The sequence below is a fragment of the Lepisma saccharinum genome, chromosome 1, assembly GCF_977018435.1.
Source record: "Lepisma saccharinum chromosome 1, izLepSacc3.1, whole genome shotgun sequence".
Lineage (NCBI taxonomy): Eukaryota > Metazoa > Arthropoda > Insecta > Zygentoma > Lepismatidae > Lepisma > Lepisma saccharinum.
Window position 1 is genome coordinate 40,857,823 of NC_139229.1, and position 23,447 is coordinate 40,881,269.

Here is a 23,447-nt window from a genome sequence, read left to right on the forward strand (position 1 = left end):
GTAGAACAAGCAGGCTTCAGAAGAGGAAGACAAACACAAGATCACATTTTCACACGACAAGTTATAGACAAGGAACTGTTTGTAGCCTTTTTAGATTTAAAGGCAGCTTTCAATACCAAGCCAACAACTATGGTCGCATTACATAAAATAGGAGCTTCAGAAAAAAAATAGTAAGAAGAATACAAAGTGTCTATAAGACAGTTAGAGAAATAGTGAGAATAGGAGGCGAGAAATCAAAAGAATTTAACATGAACAAAGGAGTTAAACAAGGAGATAGCCTCAGCCACTTATTATAATACTAATGGATCAAATACATAAACAATGTAGAAGAAGAACTCACTGTTGGGAACAGGAAACTAAAAGCAAATAAATACAATCACTTCTGTGTGCAGATGATATAGATTTAACAAGTGTTCTTGGGTTACCAGGCAGGTAAAATTGGTGTTAGCTTTCGAGCGCATGCATTGCTCTCATCATCAGGGAATGTAAAAAATTTAGACCAGTGTAGGGTTAAATACATGGCTATGATGGGGTGTAACTTGGATGCTTTCTTCCTATTGGCTCGCTCTGGATCCTGGTGTTCTTATGTAGATACGGAGGAATGGGTTCCGAGCGTGACTGAGCTGGAGTACCACGTCCTTTTTGAGATTGGTGCTTTCCCATGAAATGGCTATGGCTTCCTTTACTTGTCGGTCCCACTAACCGGCACATTTGGCTATTATTTTGGTATCTTCAAATAAAATCCTGTGTTCCGCAAGCCCATTTGTTTAGTGGCTTTGTTCCGAATTATTTGCAGATACCAAAATAACAGCCAAATGTGCCGATTGGGACCGACGAGTAAAGGAAGCCATAGTCATTTCATGGGAAAGCACCAATCTCAACAGGGACATGGGACTCCAGCTCAGTCATGCCTGGAACCCACTCTTCCGTAAAAACGTGGCAGCAGCCAATAAGAACACCAGGATCGAGAGCGATCCAAGCTCCACCCCTTCATAGTCTTGTATTTAATCATACACTGGTCTCAATTGTTTACATTCCCTGCTGATGAGAGCAATGTATGCACTCAAAACGTCTGAACTACAACATACAATAATAGAATGGGCCAGGTCAATACAAGATAGAGAAATGATAGTGAACCCAAATATTACAGAAAAAAAAATTAAGAGAGATTGGAAATAAAAGGGCAAGGAGGTAAGGAGAACAGCTACAACAAGTGAATAGATATGAATATTTGAGAACAATAATAACAGCCGATGGAAAAGTAGAAGAAGAAATAAATAACGGAGTTCTAATAACAAGCCAAATATATAACTAAGTAGGTAATAGAATAGTAGAAAAAATAAAGTACAAGAAAATACCAAATTAAGGATTTATATATCTATAAGTACACCAACAAAGCTTAACGTTCCAAATTAAGCATAAAATTAGATTATTAGCAACAGAGATGAAATACCTCAGAAGAGTGGTAGGAAATACTAGATGAGATAGAACCAGGAACACTAAAATTACGGAACAGCTTCAAGGAGAATCATTTGAAGAGGTAATAGAGAGAACAACACTAGGCTGGTATGATCATGTCATCAGAATGGGAGAAGAAAGAAAACCAAAACAAGTGATGGAAGTGAGACCAGAAGGAAAGAAAGGAAGAGGAATACCTTGAATAGAATGGTTTTGTTTGGTTTGCTGTTTCAAGTCTAATCGGAACTGGACCTACAGTTTAAAGTGGAATCCGAACCACTTGTGCCTCCACTGGGTATCGAACCCGGGACACCTTGATTACAAGGTAATGACGCTACCACTGCGCCATGGGGGAGGCCCTTGAATAGAATGGGAACAATACCTGTCAGCAATGTGGAATTATTTAAATCAAGATTTAAATAATTTATAGAATTATATACATAAGGATTTTCTAGATATCAGAATCACTTTTGGTGAAAGTACAGTAATCTCTTAATAATTTAATAATGTTTATTAGGCTCTAAGAAAGGACACAAAATACATATATGTACTGATGGGTGAAGCTCATACTAAAGGAAATGTAGGGGAGACCGGGGTAATTAGAACAGGAAACAGCCTGTAGAAGTTCCACTGTAAATTACTCAGAAAGTTACTGATGGATTTTTTAAAAATTTCTACCATTTCAAAGGACATCTTTTGTATATTTTTGAAAAAAATAATGACCATACCTGCATTGCAAATACTCGTCCAAAAAAAAAATTGTCATGACACCATAAAATTGTTCCAATTACCCCATTTGGGGTTAATGGAACATAAGTTAGAAATTTCAACTGAATAGCTTTAGATTGCTGTTGGGGTAATACAAACATCATATATAAATGTCCCATTTACCCTGCAAATTTGAACACAATAGCTCTACTTCTTCTGGAGTTATCAATGCTTGTTTAAATAAAATCCCAAGTTAACGTCTTTTTTCATAAAGTTCAATTTCCCAGCTGTGAAGCAAACATGTGTGAATGAAAATCAGTGTTCTATGATTTATTTGAAAGGTTACAGGCCATTCTACAATGTAGTAAAGAAAAAACTTCTAATAGTTACATGTACAATCTAGTATATCAATTAGAAAAAGTACAAAAAAGCATATTTTTTGGAGGAAAACTTACTCCAATTTGTAACAAGTAGTGCTAATACTTATGAAAACACTTAAGATAACTTACATTAACAGGTTTAACTGTCGTGAAAAACTAATATATACAGAAATTAAGCTTATCAGTCTCAAAAAACAATTATATATGAAACCATAAAATATAGGCTACATGACAAAAGCTACACCAAAGAACACTTGACCCATATTAACATTTGTCAGTTTCGCACCAGTAGATCTACTGATTTGAATGTTTGATTTATTTTTTGAAAGCTTCATACTTGCTCTTAATGATGTCATACAATGGAAGGGTAAATGGACCGATTCCATTTAACTCCAAAGGTCCGTAAAATATAAACTTCCTATCAATTTCCTCAACATCAGGTCTTCGTGGCCAATCGAACTTGCCAGTTTCTTTTTCCTCCAGAAACTTGATTGTTGCTTTAGACTGGCCATTAGAGATTTTAATAATTCTACCAACGTACCACTTTCGCTCGTAATATACAGCGTAGTACTTTTCCAGTTTGAATAGGCCTACATCGTCATCCTCTGATTCTTCATCGGCCTCATTAGGCCTACCACTTTCCTCATTGTTTTCCTGTGTTTTGTTCCGTTTTGGAACAGTTGGTATACCAGAACAACCTGGCTGATTTTCAGCTGCTGGGCCTGGTTCACTTTCGGCCTGTGGCTCCACGTCATCTTCAATGTCGGTGCTGTTTTCATCATTGAGAGATAGGTCTATTTCACTTTCTGAAGAAGTAGAGCTGGATTGAAGGGACATTCTTTTCTTGTCTTTTTTGGTCTTTCCTGTGGGTATATTTTCTGAGTAGGGCGATTTCTTTTTTTGGCACTGTTAGGCCTAGTAGACATTTCTTTCAGTCGCTGCATAGCATCTTCAGTTGTTAGAATTTCGCCATACTGATCAGAAAGGCGTACTCTTGATAGATTACCACTAGACATTGTTCTTGGATTTTGTCCGCTTGGTCTGTGTTGTTTACTAAGAGATTCTCTGATGAATTGTTCAAAAGACAGATACTGGGATGGTGGTGTAGTACTTCTATTCAGAACATTTTCAACATCTGAAGGCTTTGGCATTGCTGTTGAAGTAATGGAAGAGGAAGGAGTGGTTGGTTGGCTGGCAGTGTGAATGTTTACTGGATCTTGAACTGCTCCTGGTGGGATGTCAGTGGAGGCAGTTGTATTTCGTGAATTCTGAGTCATCTGAACATCAGCAACAACTGTTGATCCAGGTTGTATGTCTTCTTGACTTTGATTACGAAATCGTGCTAGGGCAAGGGGGTCACATTCTTCACTTGGAAACATGGATTCATCCAGTGGAAACAGACCAGTAGTTTTAAATCCCGACACTAGGTATGTTTTCTTGAAACTCCTAGACCACACTCTCCCTATGTACTGAGCAAAGACAGACTTCGGCAAACGAGCACCAGGATTGGTTCTGTTCCAGTCTAAAAGCAGGTTGTTCCAAAAGTAGTTACGTTTCATGGTATTTCAAGATGATGTTCTTATTACCCCATGACTGTTCTAATTACCCCAAGCAAAATCAAGCAAATTACGCAATGTTCTAATAACCCCTTTGCAGAAATTTTTGGGGTAATAAGAACTTTGCTTATAAAAACCAGGCAAATTGCCCATAGACAACCAAACTCACATGAAAAGATGTGTGCCCTTATGTTTTATTATAGGGGTGAAGAAAATTTTGCAAGGGTTCTTTCATTCACATCCAGTATATTCAGAAGCAGAGAAACACCAAACATGCGTCACATCATTTTTTGCAGGTGTATAATAAAAGTCAAATAAAACTTACTTTTGTGTAGTTATTCCAATAACAAATTTTCTGCATGTAGGTTTAGTGTAGGTACATAGGTATGAAATGTTATTACACCAGTCTTTTTGTTTTAAATTATTCTACATTAACATGTTCCAATAACCCCATGTTCTAATTACCCCGGTCTCCCCTAATATGCAAACTGTAAACACATTTAAATTCTCTTGATTTAAAATTAAATAATAATATTATAGGCAAAAAAGCAAACATTTTGTGTAGAAAAATAAAAAAAATACTAATCATGTTAAACCATAAATAGTGTGATTATCATTAAACTGTAAATAAGCATGGCAGCTGATATTTTGCAAAGTGTCATTTAAAAATTTGCCAAAATTCAGATACAAAGACTTTCAAAAATATTTTAAGTTACAATAATAGGGTACATCCAGAATGTTTTATTTTCACTGGAAGAAAAGTTACTGAAATTATGTATTATAGTTTCATTAACACACTTAACACTAGAAGCGCCAGGATTTTTTACTACCTAGAAATGCCACCTCCGGTCAAAATGACCGGTATTTAAAATTTGACCATTTCTCAAAATGGATATTGCCAATAATCATCTTATTACTAATAAAACAAAATATTTTGTAAAAAAAATACAAAAATATCATGAAACCAAGCGATTTTTATTTTCCATGCACTAATTACAACAATAAATATTCATTTTCTTCAAGGACATAAGTTTCCGTCGTGAAATTTCAGATATTACATTTTTTCCATTTCAGTACCTTTTCTACACCAGAAACACATTTTCCACAAACATATTTTTTGGACGTTGAACAAATGTCACTTGTTTTGTTTTGATTGCACAATGCCACCTGGCATTGGCACCTCTTTCTGGAAACAGAGCCACTTATATTCCGTGCATGTGATATTGATGTTGACAATATTTTATTGGGCTTTGCATTCAAATGTCCTCCTCTCAGTTCCTCAGCTAATTCTATCAAAAAGTTATGTCTCGTAACTGCCTTGTAAACTACCCATGCATTTATTGCTGCCAGATCTAAGATATTGTAAAACATATGTACCGGCCATCTACGTGATGAAGCATGGACTGAATATTTGCATGCCATTTGATCAACAACATCAACACCGCATTTAGATTTGTTGTAATACTTGATTGTTTCTAGGAGTTTCTTCTGGCTTTGCAAATCTACTTCTACATCTGAATACATGTAGCTTAGGAGTAGAACATTTTTGTTTGGTTTAGCTTGGTATGCACACAATGTAATGTCCCCCTTTTTTAGCAAACATGTTTCATAGACTTGTGTTCTAATGTTCACAATTTCATTAGGAATCTCTTTTCTGCTTTTCTTCTTAGTGCCAATTAGACTCGTCTTCTTCTCCTTTAGCTTCTCAGCGAGTTTTAGCGATGTGAAATAATTGTCAGAAGTTACATTTCTACCCACATTTAGATAAGGTGAAGTGATTCTCAATACAACATTTTCAGGTACCGTAACATTATCATTCCTTGATTCATCTTTTGTAACGCTTGATTAGGGTGGTGCCAAATAACCCAGATTAGTTTTATAATACGTAATGGAAGCGCGTGCTAAGGGTACCCATATTGACACCTACTCCTGAACAAGCGATACAAAACAGAAATAACACGACGTTCCTGCTATGTGTCAGTTCCAAACACTTCTCAGTTAACAGGAAGGTCGCGTTAGGTTCAAATCGTTAGTGGAAGCCCGAAGAACGGGACTAATCCTAAGGATTCCGTTCTTTTCTTTATCCGATCAAGGGGATAGGATTAGATATTTTATATGAACGTCAGTCACGTTACAACTTGAACACTTATCTTACCACACCAAAATACAATAATTGCAGATACGTAATATATATATATATATATATATATATATATATATATATATATATATATAATGTATGGAGTACACCAACCGTTACACACCAATCTCCTTATGAAGTCGCAAAAGATGCATTAGGGCTAATCGCGACGATTCAGTAATTACCATTTAATTAATTGGCACAATTCAAACAAAGGCGATTAATAACAATAAGAACGGTTTTCACTTAATGGTTTAATTCTAAACATCAAAAGGGTTATTCAAAAGGTTTAATTCAAAATAGTAACAAGCCGATTTCCATAACGTTAACAATTCTCTGTTTGTTTTATTTCATTACGGCATTTAACACACATCCATTTGGACTCAACATTAACAATTATGACCTTCAAAGGCATGACTTCAAAACAAGGATAGCACTATATGCCACAGTAATTACATTGGATCAACATTTCATATGTAATTTTTAAATTTTTACAACAACGTATTGAACAATCTAAAAATGTTCTATTAAATTTACTTTGTGACGCTTTGACCTCTTGTGCACGGGTATGATGCTACAGTTTAGGTACTGGCTTATTAAGGACGCCTTTTTGTATTTTTATCATGTTGGGTAATGCAAAGGTTCCGACGTTCGAATTGTAAAGGGCAATGCTATAGACAAAACGGATGAACTCCTCAATTGCTCATATGCAAGCAATCCAAAAATAAGGGGAATAGTGGGAGTACAATCGGGAACGAGTTAAATGTTACTGCGCTTGAGTATCACATTTAACTGTCATTTTCTCACGTGTGTATCAATTTTAAGTCCGGCACTTATATGCTGTATTGGCTCAAGTCAATTTCACTAAGTGCAATAAGGTTTGAGTAATGATTAGCCAATTAAAACACACGATGCTCGCCCATCCCAAAGAACAAACGTTAAGGGCGAGTTTGTATATAATAAGTTCTGTCACAACGCAAACAACAGGATTTAATATTGTAGTCTCTGGTTTACCTTTTGTGTTCCTTGGTGCCTCCTTCTTAACGATTTCCTCTCAACCGTACGGGTACCCACTTTTACAGTTGATAGGATCCACATGGACATGGAACACTCCCTAGTAGGTAAAGTCTCCCGTCTCCGTTGACTGGTAAGGCACACAAAGGGACTGGTGCGCTGTAGATGGCTTCCTGTGTTGCTGCGTGGGAGTCTCGTGCCGAACTGCAGATTGCTCCGATCGAAGTCATCGGGAACAAAAAAGGGGGGAGGGGGAGAAGTAAGTTTCAATTACCACTGCATGACGGCGACAAGATCCAGGCACAGTAGTGCTGCCGTCTATGCGGATTTGAGAGCTTATTTGAAACAAAGAAGGTCTGTTTCCGTACAGTGACGTACGTGTAATATTCACAAGGGATAAAAAGGGATTGTGAATATTACACTTTCCCAAGGTATGGAAAGGCATTGCACATGTATTTGGAATGTATGTCCACTGGCATCCAAAATTTTATACAAAATTTGTCTGGTTTCTTTGGCATGTACTGTGTAAATCTACACCTCGCTTTCGAAGGAAACAATTGTTCGCCAACTGTCAGATTTACCCCTGGGGTGTAGCAACTCCTACAATTAGCTATAAATTTGTCCCAAATTTCAGAGCACAGTGCAAATTTATTAGTTTGTAATCGTTCAGATCTGGATGATTTTGAATCGAATCTAAGATATTTCATTATTTCCCTGAATCTGTTTCTTGACATTGTTTGTTGAAAGAAAGGTGGCCCCCAAAGTAGTTCTCCATAAAAAAAATCGTAGTCTATAGAACTGCACCCATACAATCCTCTAGCATATAAAATAGCCAGGAAAGCGTCAAGTTCTTGTAATGACAAACGCCAGTTGGGTTGCTGGTTTCGAGCTGCTTCTTCTTCCGTACACTTCTGTATGTGTCAAAGCATGGAATCGTCTACAGTAAGATCTGGGTCCTCGACATCGGATTCATTTTCACTAATCTCCTGTAATACTTTCAAATATTCCTCTGGACTGAGGACACATTGTCTAGAAAACATGCTTACAAACTGCAGTGTTCAAACGAAACTGAGTGTTCACTTTCTCCTTCTTATCAGCTTCGACAATACGCCAACATATATGGGAGAGTCCAAAAGAGGAAGGAAGAATAGGGGTGGAATCTGTAAGTGCAACGTTCCAACCGAGAAGTGGTTTTCCATTGAAATACATTAGCGGTCAAAATGACCGGCAACGGCGCTTCTAGGTAGAAACAAATATTTCCATTAGTATTATTTTTTTGTAAATAACGCATAGCAGTAATAATGTACTGCAAATTTTAGGAAAAGTCTCAAAATTTCAATGCCCGAAGAAATTTTTTTCTGTACAAAGCAGAAATTGAAATTTGAAAAACGGTCAAAATGACCGGCTTGGCACTTCTAGTGTTAACAAACATTTCCGTAGTAGGAAATTCAAATATGTACTTTCACAAACAGAAAAATGTATATTTACATATATTTTTTTATTTCCTTTAATCAAACTGTTCAAATATTTTACCGAGCCATTGACTAGAAAAAGCTTCTCTATAAAAAAGACATATCTATATGTGTAGTGCCAAAAACAATTCCAGGAAATTTAAGCTTGTTTTTAAAGAAATACAGGGTGAACAGAAACTATAGGGACAAACTTCAGGAGGTGATTCCTGACAACAAAAAAGTTCATATCAACTTATGTCCGGAAACACATATTTGCCAAAGTAGATGGCACTGAAGAACGACATCATCCTCTCATAACAACACTTACAGTGTGTGTGCTTTTTTTGTGTTGCGGATTGAGTAATTGGAGCTATGTCAAAGGACCATAGTCCGATATTCATACCAGGAACAAGCCGAGATGGTATTCGTGTATGGTCAAGCAAATTAAAACTGTCGAGAGGCCACACGGATTTATCGAGCCACGTACCCAGACAGACAGCACCACCCAAACCACAAAACCTTTGCAGGCATTTATGGGCGTTTGTGTGAGCATGGGTGTTTGTTTTCATACAGGCGAACATGGAGGGTGGCCGCGGCATGTGCATACACCAGATCTGAAAGAACAAGCTCCAGGCAAGTGGCCAGCCAGCATGGTTTAAGCCAAGTGATGGTATTCTGTATCCTATATGAAAACCGCTACTATCCCTATCACCTGCAACGTGTGCAGGGATTATCACCAGCAGATTTTCCTCCAATAGAACGGTTTTGTTCCTGGTTTTTGCAACAGGCCACCTTGATATTGGGATTTCTATCCTCAGTCCTCTTCACCGATGAAGCGACCTTTGGTAGAGATGGCATCGTCAACCTACACAATCATCATCTGTGGGCTACAGCTTCATCGGGAAATGGTTGAATCATCTCATCAGTAACTGTTCAGCATCAATATATGGGCAGGGATTATTGGCGACCACCTACTTGTACCATTTGTTCTTCCACAATGCCTTAACGGACAGATGTATCTGGATTTCCTTCAGAACACTCTGCCTTATTTGCTTCAGAATGTGCCTCTGGCAATACAAGTAATGTGGCTGAGCTCCAGCCCAGTTTCGAATTATTGTTCATGAACACCTCAACAACATCTTTCCCAGAAGATGGATCGGATGAGGAGGCCCTGATTTTTACTTGTGGGAGCATCTGAAAAAGTGTTGTGTATGCTTAGCCACTTCCTCATGTGCAGACCCTTGAACAGCGTGTCGGTGTAGCCTGTGACACTATTTGGGTACAGGCTGGAACATTCGAACGAGTGAGACAATCCATGATGCAACGTGTGGACGCTTGCATTGCATCCCATGGAGGCCACTTTGATGAGCACCTGTTGTAACATTGATGAAAGTCATGCCATGTAATGTGTACCGGTACTAATTGCTTTATTTCAGACTCACTGTCCATTTCCTGACATATGTTGATATTAACTTTTTTGTCCCTTTACCTGTCATGAATCACCTCCTGAAGTTTGTCCCTACAGTTTCTGTTCACCCTGTATAAAAAATCGATTTAAATAAAAAATGTGATTAAAATAATAAAAAAATATTTTTAAAATAAAAATCATGATTTTTATGTACCCTGCCTGTCAAAGATGGTTACTAAAAGAGAGAAGACACTACTGGAAGGTAGTTGAATGGCTCAAGATAAGAAGAGTTTTAGCAGATGGCTGAAAAACTCCGGACGCTTAACAGCATGAAGGGAAGAAGAAGAACTTCCAGAACCAGTTTGGAATGCTTAACATAGATAAGGGAGGAGGAGGTGGAGGATGGTCTTGTGTGAATTGATGACTCATTGCATTACATTCAGGTGACGATATGCCAGCATAATAACAGGTGACTCATTGCATTGTCATGTGTTTTGTTCTTGATAGATATTGCAACAGCTTTATGTCGTACAACTAGGAAAGACTTGCTTGAGCCTGTATTGTGCTGTAGATTTTATTCGATATATAATTTTTTGTACCTTTTTTCCACATGGAAGTATGGTATATAGTAAGTACCGGTTTTCTTTCTGTGTGTAACTAATTTTACCATTTTAATTATCTTTCAATAATATGTTTTTTTCAGTTATACGTTATTTCCCTTCTGTCCCTCATAAAAGTTATAAATGAGATTTCACTGTATTGTAAAGTATGTGAAATGCTGATTGTAATCTCATCTTTTGTTTTAATCTTGAAGATGGATGCATCAGGTGAATTCAAAGGAGATTTGAAAACCGTAGTAATAAGAAATAACCATATATCAGAGCAGGATGACAAAGCTTTAAGCACAGCAGATGGAAAGACCAACACGGATATTCTTCAGCAGGCTCTTAAAAACAGTGGACTTTCTGGAAAGGAACCACCAGAGAGAATAGGTGCGTAATTTTTGTATGATAAAATTAATTATTGTCATATCATTTATTGATAAAATTTTCATGGTTGCTCATCATAAAAGGTGATTGATTTTGTTCAGTTTACTTTGCTTTTCTGCCACTTTTGGATAGTCACGAATATAATGTGATCTAATTGATGAGGGGACACTCACAAAGAACACGCATGCCCAGGCTGCGATTCAAACCTGGGACCCATATTAGAAGGTGAAATATTGTGCTGTTGCCGTCGATGATTAATTATTCGTGTACTATTATTAAATGAAAAATACATATCTTTCACAATTTGCGAAGGTGAAGCCAAATCTGTGGGCTGATTACATATCTAAGTTACCTGAATATTAGAATAAATGGAAATGCAGCAAATCACTTTGTGATAGAAACTTTTATCACAAAACTTCACAAGTGTTATCTCTGTTACCATAGCAACAACAGTGTTGCCAAACACATAAACGTTGTACAATTTAACATAAATAGAAAACAAACATTATTAAACAGCAACTTGAACATTAACGTTTGAAGTTAAAAATATATAATAATTATAATTGTACATTTACAAATGAACATAAGCCGGACCCTGTGGCCGAGTAGTTAGCACATCGCGCTGCGACACCAAGGGTCCCGGGTTCGAATCCCACTCGGGCTTGGTTGTTTGTGAATGTCCATTCATCAATTTCATCATTTCATCACTCATCCCCATCTTCGCAAATTAGCCAAGAGGCACAAAACTCGAAGTAAAATAAACTAAATCAATCAATCAATCAATCAATCAACAAATGAACATAAGAAGTGAAATATATTTGTACTGTAGGCAACAGTCACAACATTCCCCTTCCTCGGGGAAGAAAACGACAAGTTCTCAGAAACTTTAAAATCACCCTATAGCAATTACATATTGACACGAGGAGTTTTCTTCATAATATTTGTAGGTAAATTAAGTACATATCAAGAAGCTAACCTAGGATAAATTCCCTTTTGAAACCTAGGTACTCTCTATCATAGAGTCATACTTCCTAGAGCATTCATAGATCTGGGTACCGTACATTAACATTAAAATAATACATCTCTTTTAAACTCTTCCTGTCTTAGGACTAGATCTCAAATTCTAAGTATCCATCCCATAAATTAATTATGTCAGTTTAACCTCTTGACTCTTATACATTTGAATGTAAAAGTTTGTATGTAGTTATTCTCCTCGACGATTATTAAAATTTGTGAGTTTCGTTTTCCATACTCTTGAATATTAATGGTGTTTAGCTATGGGCGATAATCGTTATCACAGACTCAATGTTCTCAATACTTTAACATTCTTATAAGATAGCATTATTACAATATTATGCACTTATTCATCATTATAAACTTCAAATGCTTTTGTTGTATGAAGAAAATATTTAAGTCAACCATATACAATATAGTAAACAAGATCAAATAGCAAAGACTTTGTTGAAACTAAACTTTTGCACGAACATAAATGTCGAAACATTTTCCTTTTTGTAACATTCAATCTGAAAACAGTTATTGCTTGCTTAACAGTATAATAGTTTTTCATTGAAATAATAAGAATGATAACTTATAAGTTAGTAAGAAAGTTCCTTAACTTTTGAAGTTCATGTTAAAAATGTTTGAAAGTCTAAGTTCACCTGCAGCATTCATTTAATCTTACATCCGATGTAGACTGATCAGACTGTTTGCATGCAGTTTCTCTAGTCAAAAGTAGGAGCGTTTGCGTTCAAATAATTACTCATCGTCTTTGTTTGATAATTTTCGTTTCTAGCATGACTGTCTTCATTAGGTCTTGCACACGTTGGACATACACTAGATGAAGATAGATTTGTAGAAAACCTTAAACTACTATGCTGTTCGTTACTATCATTAACTGGACGTTTATAGTTACCAGAATGCCAATTAAACCTATTGTTTGAAAATGTTCTATTTCCTTGGTAATTTTGGAAATTATTATCAGATCTTCTAATATTTCCAAACTGATTGTTCGAGTTATTGAAATCCCTTCTGAAATTTCCGCTAGAATAAAGTGATCATTGATTAATGTAATTACCATCAAAATTCAATCTGGGTCTCTTATTTTTTGAATATTTAACATTTTCCCCAACTGAGATACGACTACTGGATGAATCTGAATGGTCAGGTATAGGTTGTACATTAGTATTATTCTGCAACACTGAGTAACGATTGCATTGCTTATTATCACCTACAAACATATCACTTTGCTTGTTAAGAAACTGTACACTCAAATTACTATTAGAATCACCATTCTTCGGGTTATTTCCAGATTTTAAATTCATAGCGTTGAACCCATCAGGCAATTCAAACTTTTTATTGGATCTTACATTTACTAGATCTAATCTTTTCAACAAATCGATTACATCATCTACCTTGTTCAATCTAGCAGCTATTACCGACTGAGCAATAGATGCGGGCAACTGGTTAATGAAGATATCAATAGCTTCAGATTCGTTGGGATGTTCCACTAAGTTTTAATAAGTGGAATAAGTGCGCTGCAAAAAACTTCCATACTAACACCACTCTTACTGTCATATCTTCTACTTCTAAGTTCAGAAAGTTGAGCTTGCATCAAGGAATATGATGTATAGTGTTGCAAGAATTCACTTACGAAATCTTTCTATGTCACAAAAGTGTCAATGTGTGTATTGTACCAGCCCTCTGCCGGTCCCTGGAAGCAATTAGAAATGCACTCTAATCGTTGTGTATCTGGCACTTGCAATAAGTCCAAATGCGAAGTTAAACTTTTAATAAATTTACATGGACAACATTTTTCTGGATTGCCAGAGAATTTTGGAAGCATGTTAAGTTCATTTAGTCTTGCATACTTTCTAGTTTTGTGCGTGCCCTTGCATTTAATTGTACAACTCAGCCTATTAACACCAGGCACAAATGTTGAATGTAACGGAGACTCGTTACAATCTTGCATTTCTGTACAACGATTATAGTTAAATTGACAAGGCTTATAAACTGGATTACAACATTCATGGTTAGGTTGTGATGAGACTTTTACATAATTTTTATTTCTTTCTGCTTTTCTTCTGCTGATCTTAGGATGTTTAATTTTTCCTATGTGAATTACATTGATCACACATATAATCTCTTTGTTGTTCAGCACCAGATTCATCGAAAGATGATGAATCTTCTTGATTTTGTGCGAACAACCCAACATTTTGAATACCATGTGACATTCTATCAGCAACCTGAGAATGTTAATAAACGTTAGAACAACTTGGCAATGTAGTAACTGGAGGCATTATTGAAAGTTCTTGAATTCTTACCTCACATACTTCAAGACGTTCAATTATTTCCACATCACAAACTAGATTAGTAATTTTTGACAAACTTGCAATTTGCCCTTGCACCTTTCCAGTCAATTCTGAAATATTGCCCTTACACACACTAATTTGTTCTTCCAAGTTGGTAAATTTGTTACTGCAGCCAAGGTTTACTTCCTGAAGTTGTTCTAAGAGTTTCTGAACTTCATTATCCATTCTCTTGTGCAGACTTCTGGCATTTGATCGACATCATTCACCAACTAAACTTATTTCTTCTTTAAATGATTGCCTCATTTCCTCGACGTTGCAGTAAGTGATTCCATTTCCTTCCGTGATTGAGATATTTCAGAAGAGATCTGTTGTTGAAAATCATTGAACTGCTGGCGAAAATCCGTAGACTCTAACCGTTGCACTGTTCCTGTGACTGCTTCTGGAAACTGTTGAACTGTTTCTGCGACTGATTCTGGAAATCGTTAATTCTATGCAGTTCGCGGAATGAAGCTGACAGTTGTGAAACTAAAACATCTTGAAGAATCGTAGGATTAGGGTTAACACTAATGGTGACAATATCATTCTGATCTTCCTCTTGCACACTTTGACTTTGTACAAAAGCTTCCATTGCAAATGGATCATAAGACGGATCACACGTCTTGCACAAGTATCGGTACTTCTCATTACCTTGTTACAAATCCCAGTGTTTGTCAGTCAATCCTAAACATTCTATGTGAAACCAAAATTCACATTTGTTACAATAGATCAACCTTTCCTTTCCTGAATCTTGGCAACATTTGAGGACTAAAAGTGGTAAACTGTGTAAGTGCCGAAAGTGAAAGTGCACATCAGCCCGTAAGAACATGCACACTAGTGACTCTTTACATGCCCTTTGAACTACTTAGAGGGCTGCCAGCCACATTTCACCACATTATAAAGCATGGCACATTTCACAGTTTAACGTGGAAAACTGTGTTTGAATTATTGTGGCACTTACAGCGTTTACCAATTTTAGTCTTCATTTATCAAAATGTAATGAATCATGGCTGTTCAGACTCATTGCCTGGTATAGAATTTACAGATATGCAAGTTCTGGATCGTAGATTATAGTTACTTCTTGAAGTAACTATACTTTACACTTACTGTATGTACTGTATGTACAAGAAACTGTATCATAAAAGGGAGCACTGCTAAAATTTGTTGGGACACAAATTAATATTTATGTATCTAATGTACACATAACAATACACACATAATGTTAGTAGTTTTTCAAAGTGTGGTATTTTTCAAAGCACAGTACTACACAAAGTGCGACATTACATTTTTGGCACATATAACGAGACTCTTTTTCTCTTCTTGGGTTCTATCATCGAATTGGCACACACATGACATTTTGTGGTAGGTTCTTTCTTCTTTTCTGTAGCTGGAACTAATGTCAAAAAATGGGTGTATCAGGATCATCAATACCACTGTTCTCATCTGATTCACCATGTAAATCATTGTCTGACTCATCATTTTTGTCGTTTATAATAAATTCAGCAATTTCAGCATCTGTAAGAGCACTCGTACTTGCGCGACTAGAGGCCATTGCAAACAATAATAATGTTCCAAGTATACAAAACAATGACCGCTCTCACTATAGATGGTGGTAGTTATCAACAACAAGTTTCACAAACTCGCATGGCAAATCCACAACTCAAAAAACATAGTCTAATCTTTAGGGCCAGTATACTAGCCCGTAGCAGAGCTTAGAGGTTTCAGTATACATGAACATAGTTGCTTTGTACCTCCCAAGATGGCAGTAGCTATCAGGGATCAACAAATTTGAACCTGCATTGTGCTGACGCCAATCTAAAAATTGCGAACTAGTTGGGCGAGTATACTCGTCCGTAAGATATGAGTGTATTATTTCTTGGACAAGTATACTCACCAGTAGCACTGAAAGAGTTAAGGAAGTTTGCTAATATGAAATCACGATATGTGTTATTAATCTTAAAAGGTGTTTTATCATATTGTGGTGCTACCCCTTTTACATTTGATTGTATTGATTTTTTTCTTGTATTTTATTAGCTGTACAAGTGTCACAGATATCAAGTACAGAAAATAATTCTGAAACTTTGCAAACTTCGAGAACAGAGCAGCAAGAAGAAACTGCAGGGTTGGAAAAGACTGAAAAGGGATCCACAGGATACATTACTTTAGCTGACAAGGCTTTAGATGGAACAGTCCGGTAAGTGTTTTCATAATAGTGTATGATCTAATTGAGTTGTGACAGTGATGTGACAAACCAGAAATTTTACTGATTCTGATGTACTCACCGATAATTTTTTGAACTGATCTCGATATTTTTCTGATTCCAATACAGAAGATTTAATAGAAATGGACATGAGAAAAATACATTTGCTATATTTCTATTTGCATGCGGAGACCTACTACTAGTACAGAAGCCGTTCTTCGCATGTTTTAGAAGCTCGTGAATTCAAGTAGTAAAATGAATTCATGTTGTTAATACTGAAAATGTAAGGCTGGCATATTAAACTTTCCAATGGAATAGATTGAACAATTGAAAATAAAGTACAAAAAGTGAGAATTTTTATGAATTCCTTTTCTAAATTGTAAAAGAGATAATTTTTATTAATTCTTTTTCTCTATTCTCTTGTGCATTTACCCATGATATTGTTGAAAATTAAACAAACATTAAGTTTGTAGCTAGTTAGATTAAACAAACTTTATTGGTACTCATTTTTAGACATGTATTCAATTCGCAAATGTGAAAGATTTGCATTAAGAAGTAGTGGTCAGAATGAGCATTAAGTATTACATGCATCTTTATCAGTGAGAAATGCATCATGCAATGATGCATTTAGCTTTAAAACTTTTTTCATTCTCCTTGCAGAAATAAATAAGCAAAACTCATCCATTCTGTTTTCTGCTGTCAAGATTTAAGAGACATGGCTGTTGCACCAAATTGTGTTAAATTAATTTCTCTCATTTGATTTCATATATTATGGTCTGAACCCTTAGATTTGTGATAAAATTAATTACATTGTCTTAAGATTGTGATCTGGTAGAGACGATATGTTTTGATATTTTTAATAAAAATCATAATATGGGGAAGAAATTGTGTGGTTCATTAGAATTTTAACCCTAAAATTTTGAAAAATAACCCTGTAAGAAGAGAAACTGGACATGAAACTGCCCACTTTCTAACTCATATGTAAAACTTGAGCCACCATAATTACTAGTGTCATTGAGAGTGTAAGTATTTTACATGTTTGCCATGAAGGCTTCTGTCCAGATGTATAAGTTAATTATAATTGAACATTTTTCTTGCCTAATTCCAGGAGGTACATGATAAGACTGCGCAAAGTTGGACATGTTAGATGGCATCAGTGCTCTTACTGTACAAAGGAATTTAAAAAGCCTTCAGACTTAGTTCGGCATATTCGAATACATACACACGAGAAACCATTCAAGGTAAGATAATTCCATTGATGCAGTGTGTGCTTTTGTATACAATAATTAAGACTAACAGACAACCAGCTTTTAGATGATTTTAAATTGTCTAAGCATTGCATTTATTGATCAAAGACTCAATAATATACTTGGTTCAACTTGGAGAAATTGACATACAGAGTTTTCCTAAAGTCCTTCCCACATTTAAATTCACTATAACTTCGTAATGAAGAGAGATATTTCAGTGAAATAAAGTTTGTACTGCACAGCAGCCTTTAAAGTTCTAACTGGCAACATTGCCTGTGTCGTCCTCATCGCCACACCTCGAACTTGGCACCTCCAATCTCATCCTGAATCCAAATTGCCTGCGATGACTACACATATCTTTGCTTCGAGGTCATCCAGATATCTCAGACACTTCCGTCTTGACATATCCCCATAGCCAAAAGTCACACAGAGCCAGATCTGGTGACCTTGCGGGCCATGATGTTGGTCCTCTGCTGCCAATTCACCTGCCTCCTGAATCAATGCCATCTTGGAATTACCTGATCGCTCGCAGTCACATTATCCTAGCATTACCAGGCAAAACTTTAAAGATTGCTGTGCAGTACAAACTTTATTTCATTGAAGTATCTATGTTTGTTGCAAAGTTATAGTGAATTTAAATGTGGGAAGGACTTTAGGAAGTACATGTATTGTAGATGCTTCCTCAGTGGTTGAATGTTCTAAGTGCTTGATGTATAGCCTTGTTATCAAAGGTTGCAGAGTAGACTCCTGTCAAGATGTAGGTGCTTATTTGTGCTTATTAACTGATCCATAAGAATTAATCAGGAACCAGCATTCAATAGGTTATAAAAGAAAACTTGAACAAATGATAATCCTTGTGTTCAGTGCAAAAATTATGCATATTCCTAGACTACTTCTCGACTTACCGTGCCTGGAAGTGGAACCAGTCGTGGTTGTTTTCAAATGCACGAAGAGATAGAAATCACAGGAAGGAATCTGAACAGGAGCATAGGTTGTCGGACATGTTTGTAAAAGGAAGAGGGGAAGCCGTCAATCCTTTCACCATGCATATCCATTCATTTAGCACAGACCATACAGTACTACTCCCTAAAACACACACTACTCTTCGATCCCATTCAGCAATGAATTTTGTCACAGTGTGTCCTTTGGTATGCAAAAAATAGATCACTCCGTAAAATTTCGTGCTTGGTAGGATCCAGGATGTTGATTTCCCAATAGTCCTTGTATTTAGTTATGTTCTTTATATTTATCCCATATAGAAAAGCAAATGAAAATGTATTCACATCCAGAGTAGGTGTGATCTGTGAAACATAATACATGAATGGTGATCATATATTTATTTAATATACTATTTACAATATCAATATGGAATTTTATGTATCAATAAAGTTAACCAACAGTGCATATATCTGATGTTCCTGGCTCTGTCGTTTCTTTATATTGAGAAAAAGACATTGCGTTTTTGGGTAATTTATGTTAGAAAGAATGTAATTGATTTTTATGTTTAGCAAGAACAGAATGGCGGAATATTCATAGAATTGTTCAGATTCAGAAAATTGCTGCAAACATTGGCCAGTAATCATCATCTGTCCATCTCATTGATCCCATCTTAAGTCAGCTGACACCAGTGTTGTAGCTGAAGTCTTGAACGCAGTGCCAGCTCAGCATGTTTGACACAACCTCTGAGGAAGCCAACCGGACCCGTATCTGGTTTCAAGCCACCACCTGTTTTTCTGTAAAGCAATGTTGTCACTTTTGCCTGCAGTGTTTAGACATTCATTGATTCACTGTGACGTTATACACCCAAGATCTATATATTGTACAAAAAATATAGCACAATACAATAACACAGCCTAGCAAAGTTAAAGAACCTGCAACCTCGTGTTCAGAAATGTAGAAAAACAGGAAGGTAAACATGATAATCAACCATATATATATCAGAAGCAGTTTAACTGTGGTGCAAGTTTCAGAGATTTTTCTCCATGGTCAATTTTCTGTGGAAAGTGAGATTTTCTTAGCATTGATTGGTTTTGATATGCAATTATTCATGTTACGGATAACAATATGTAACGCACACTAACATTTTGCAAACCGAGTTTTGACCCTAGTGTCAAAATATAAAGAAACTGAATTAGCAACATTTCATTTACTCCATGTGGACTTGACGAGAGCTGTAATTTATTGGACTCCACGTGGACCTGACATGTGGTTGTTAGGAGGAAAACTGATCTTTCGGAACTTTCTTTGATGTAAAGTGGTCATCCAAAGAGTATACCAGTATCTTAAAGTATCAGGTATATTTTTGTGTCCAATATTGGCAGACGTTTTTTCAGCATTTAGGATCTCATGAAGTCTGCACAAATACCACACTTTGCACAATCAAAATATCTTGAAGCAAAACTCTGAAAAATTGATTCTTATAGTTGGGAGTGCAATACTCACCCACTAATGTTAATCATTGTTTTGAACAACTTTTAATTGTTACATATTTTAAAAATATATTGACAGTCCTACTTCTAGTAACTAGAAACCTTTTGTTATTTTTCACAAAAGTTTGTGTTTTTTTTCTTTTGTAGTTTTTTGGTAATCGTAATGTCAATGGTAATTTCTTTGGTTAAGATTTTAATTTCCAGCTTGGCACCATTTTATGCTTACCCGGTATGGCTAAAACTTTTCTTATGAGAGTAATTTCAATAACAATTTTATAAACTACAAATAACTTATGAACCAAGAAAGGATATTTAACTCTCACACATAAAAATCATATTATTTTTTGTAAGATATCTTGTGGAAGTTATTTAGATATTTTTTACTTACTGTACTGTATTTTCTTATACTTCAGTGTCATTTGTGTTTCCGAGCATTTGCTGTAAAATCAACGCTCACAGCTCATATAAGAACTCACAATGGGGTGAAGGAATTTGTCTGTGATGTCTGCACCAAGCGCTTCTCAACACAAAGCAGTCTTAAAGTTCACATGAGGTAAGCATATTTTTTTCTTTGATTTGTGAAACTATTTTCAGTTAAACAGCATTTGTTCTGTACTGTTCATAATGTTGTTTTATTTTACATATAGAGAAATTGTACATAAGTAGAAGCACATAATTTTGGTAAATAAAAATGCAAAATTTCGGTACAAAAGTAGTAACAATTTCTGTGTTATAGTAGTGAAATATTAGATGAAAAATGGTGTATATATAAAGAGACATTTTGGTTTTAAAATTGTGAATATAATCCTAAATTTGATTTAAAAAGTACACTTATTACACAAAATTAACATTTCACTTCTAACAGCACATTTATGTAGTTATCAGAGTATTAAGTTTATTTCTGTGTAAAGAAGTCCATTTTTGCTTCTCCAATATTAGCAGCGGATTTAATCAATTTTCCATGAATTGCATAACTTGCAGGATAATTCAGACTTCAGAAGGTGTCGCATCGGTAAATAAACCCTAAATTTTGTGTTTAAGAGTATTTCTCATTTTGCAGTTCATTTCACATTATTTCGTGACAAAACATGGTAGCAAAATGCATCTCACACCTTTCAAAAACATGAAAAAAATCACTAGAATGTGTATCTTGACATTTCATTTTTTTGTCAATAATGAAATATGCATTATCCTATATAGAAGACATCTGTAACTAAGGCTTAAGTGTCCCTGCATATGAGTGATTTTGTATATGCTATTGCAAAAAAGAAAAAAAGAAAAAGACTGCATATATAGAATACCCAGTGCTTGAAGTGAGGGTTGCAGGGGAATCATATGTCCCCTAGGTAGCAAAATTTGTGCAAAGCATCCATCCCAGCTCTCTGTCACTGCAAAACCATACAAGCATATCCCCAGCTAACTCCAAGGCATGAGCGAAGATCCCCCTAGATAACATTTTCCACTTCAGGTCCTGGGAATACCAGTAAATAAATGGTGGGTGGACAGACACAAATTACAATAGTGGAAAATGTATTGAATCACCTTTTAAATTTCTTGGAATTTTGATTTTCATGTAATTTTTACATCAGAATATCAAAATCTTACATGATATGTAGATTTGATTTGATTTATTTTACTAACTTTTCTGCCACTTTTGGGAATGATATGGTGAAATTGATGAAGGAATGCTCACATAGAACACTTGTACCCAAGCCAGGAATCGAAACTAAGATTCCTGGCATTGTAATGCACTCTGCTATCCACTCTGCCACAGAAGCCGGCACCTGATATGTAGAGCCACGTATTTATGGTGAATATAAGATCCAAGTTTTTGGTACAAAAACTGGGTACATTTTGGAATGAAAAGCAGTATAAGAAATTGCATTTGAAAGTTAAAATGATGAATATAACCCTAAATTTGATTTGTTCATTTCAATTCTTGTGTTGATATCCTGATGTAAAATAGATTTTTCTGTACTCAGAAATTTTCAACTAAATAAATAAATTTCAGTTGTGGAATACCCAGACAAATTCTGGTCAGATTCACCCTGCAACACCGAATTCACCCGTCGCAGGAACTGTGCACCTGGATTTCTGAAAGCTATTGCTAACTGCTTTTCCAATTCAGCTTTCTCAACTTCTCCTGGTACTATTTAGTTTTGAGCAGTCGAAAAGAGATTGGATGGACAAAGGAAGAAAAATATGTAATATTTGTCCATTCAAAACTATCAGCAAAATTTTACCATTCTTTTAATACTTTCATTTAAGATTCAGATTAACTACATTTTGATTGTAATTAACATCACAATCATAAATTGCACATTGCTAGAGGCACATATTTTTGGTAAATAAAAAAGCAAAATTTCGGTACAAAAACAGTCAATTTCGGGTTCAAAAGTGGTAAATAAAATAAAATTTCGCTGTGAAAAAGTGCCATATAAAATGACAGTTTGGTTTTAAAAAATGTGAATATAATTCCAAATTTGATTTAAAAACTGCACTATTACACAAAATAAACATATCCCTTCTAATAGCACATTAAATCATTGCCAGAATATTAAGTTTATTCCTGTATAAAGGAGTCCATATGTGCTTCTCAAATATTTACAGCAGAATTAATCAATTTTCCGTGAATTGCATAACTCACAAGCTACTTCAGACTTCAGAAAGTGTCACGTCGGTATATAAATGTTAAATTTCGTGTTTAAGAGGCTATTTCGCATTTTGCATCATTTCGTGACAAAACAGGGTAGGAAAATGCACCTCACCTCTTTCAGAAACATGAAAAATTAACATTAGAATGTGTTATTTCACATTTTGTGTTTTTGTAAAAAACTAAATATGCATGCCTCTACACATTGCGCATGGTACAACTACGGACAGACCATAATGGTCTGGATGGCCTAGTGCAGGGATTCAATCTGCAAATGGTCTGAATGTGAATCCATCAGCTGAACCATCAATTCAAAGGAAGCAATGCTGGATTGCTACCTCTAATGTGTAGTTCTGGTGGCGATGAGTTTGCACACAGATAAATGTTTTGTAGGCACATATTGAACTCAGGCAGCAAACTGTCTGCAGTATGAATCTGTGGTTCACGCCTACCGTTATATGGGAGTTGAA

At 35.7% G+C, this 23,447-nt stretch overlaps 1 protein-coding gene across 4 annotated transcripts in view; it reads left to right on the forward strand.

Annotated features, from left to right (window-relative positions):
* LOC145994776 (zinc finger protein 236-like) overlaps positions 1-23,447 on the forward strand; it is a 101,217-nt gene that overhangs the window by 39,509 nt on the left and 38,261 nt on the right. For all 4 annotated transcript variants that reach the window (XM_083131035.1, XM_083131063.1, XM_083131044.1 and 1 more), the window contains exons 11-14: positions 10,930-11,107; positions 16,483-16,642; positions 17,757-17,889; positions 20,738-20,877. In XM_083131035.1, the coding sequence (XP_082987161.1) occupies positions 10,930-11,107; positions 16,483-16,642; positions 17,757-17,889; positions 20,738-20,877 (611 nt within the window). The remainder of the gene's footprint in view (positions 1-10,929; positions 11,108-16,482; positions 16,643-17,756; positions 17,890-20,737; positions 20,878-23,447) is intronic.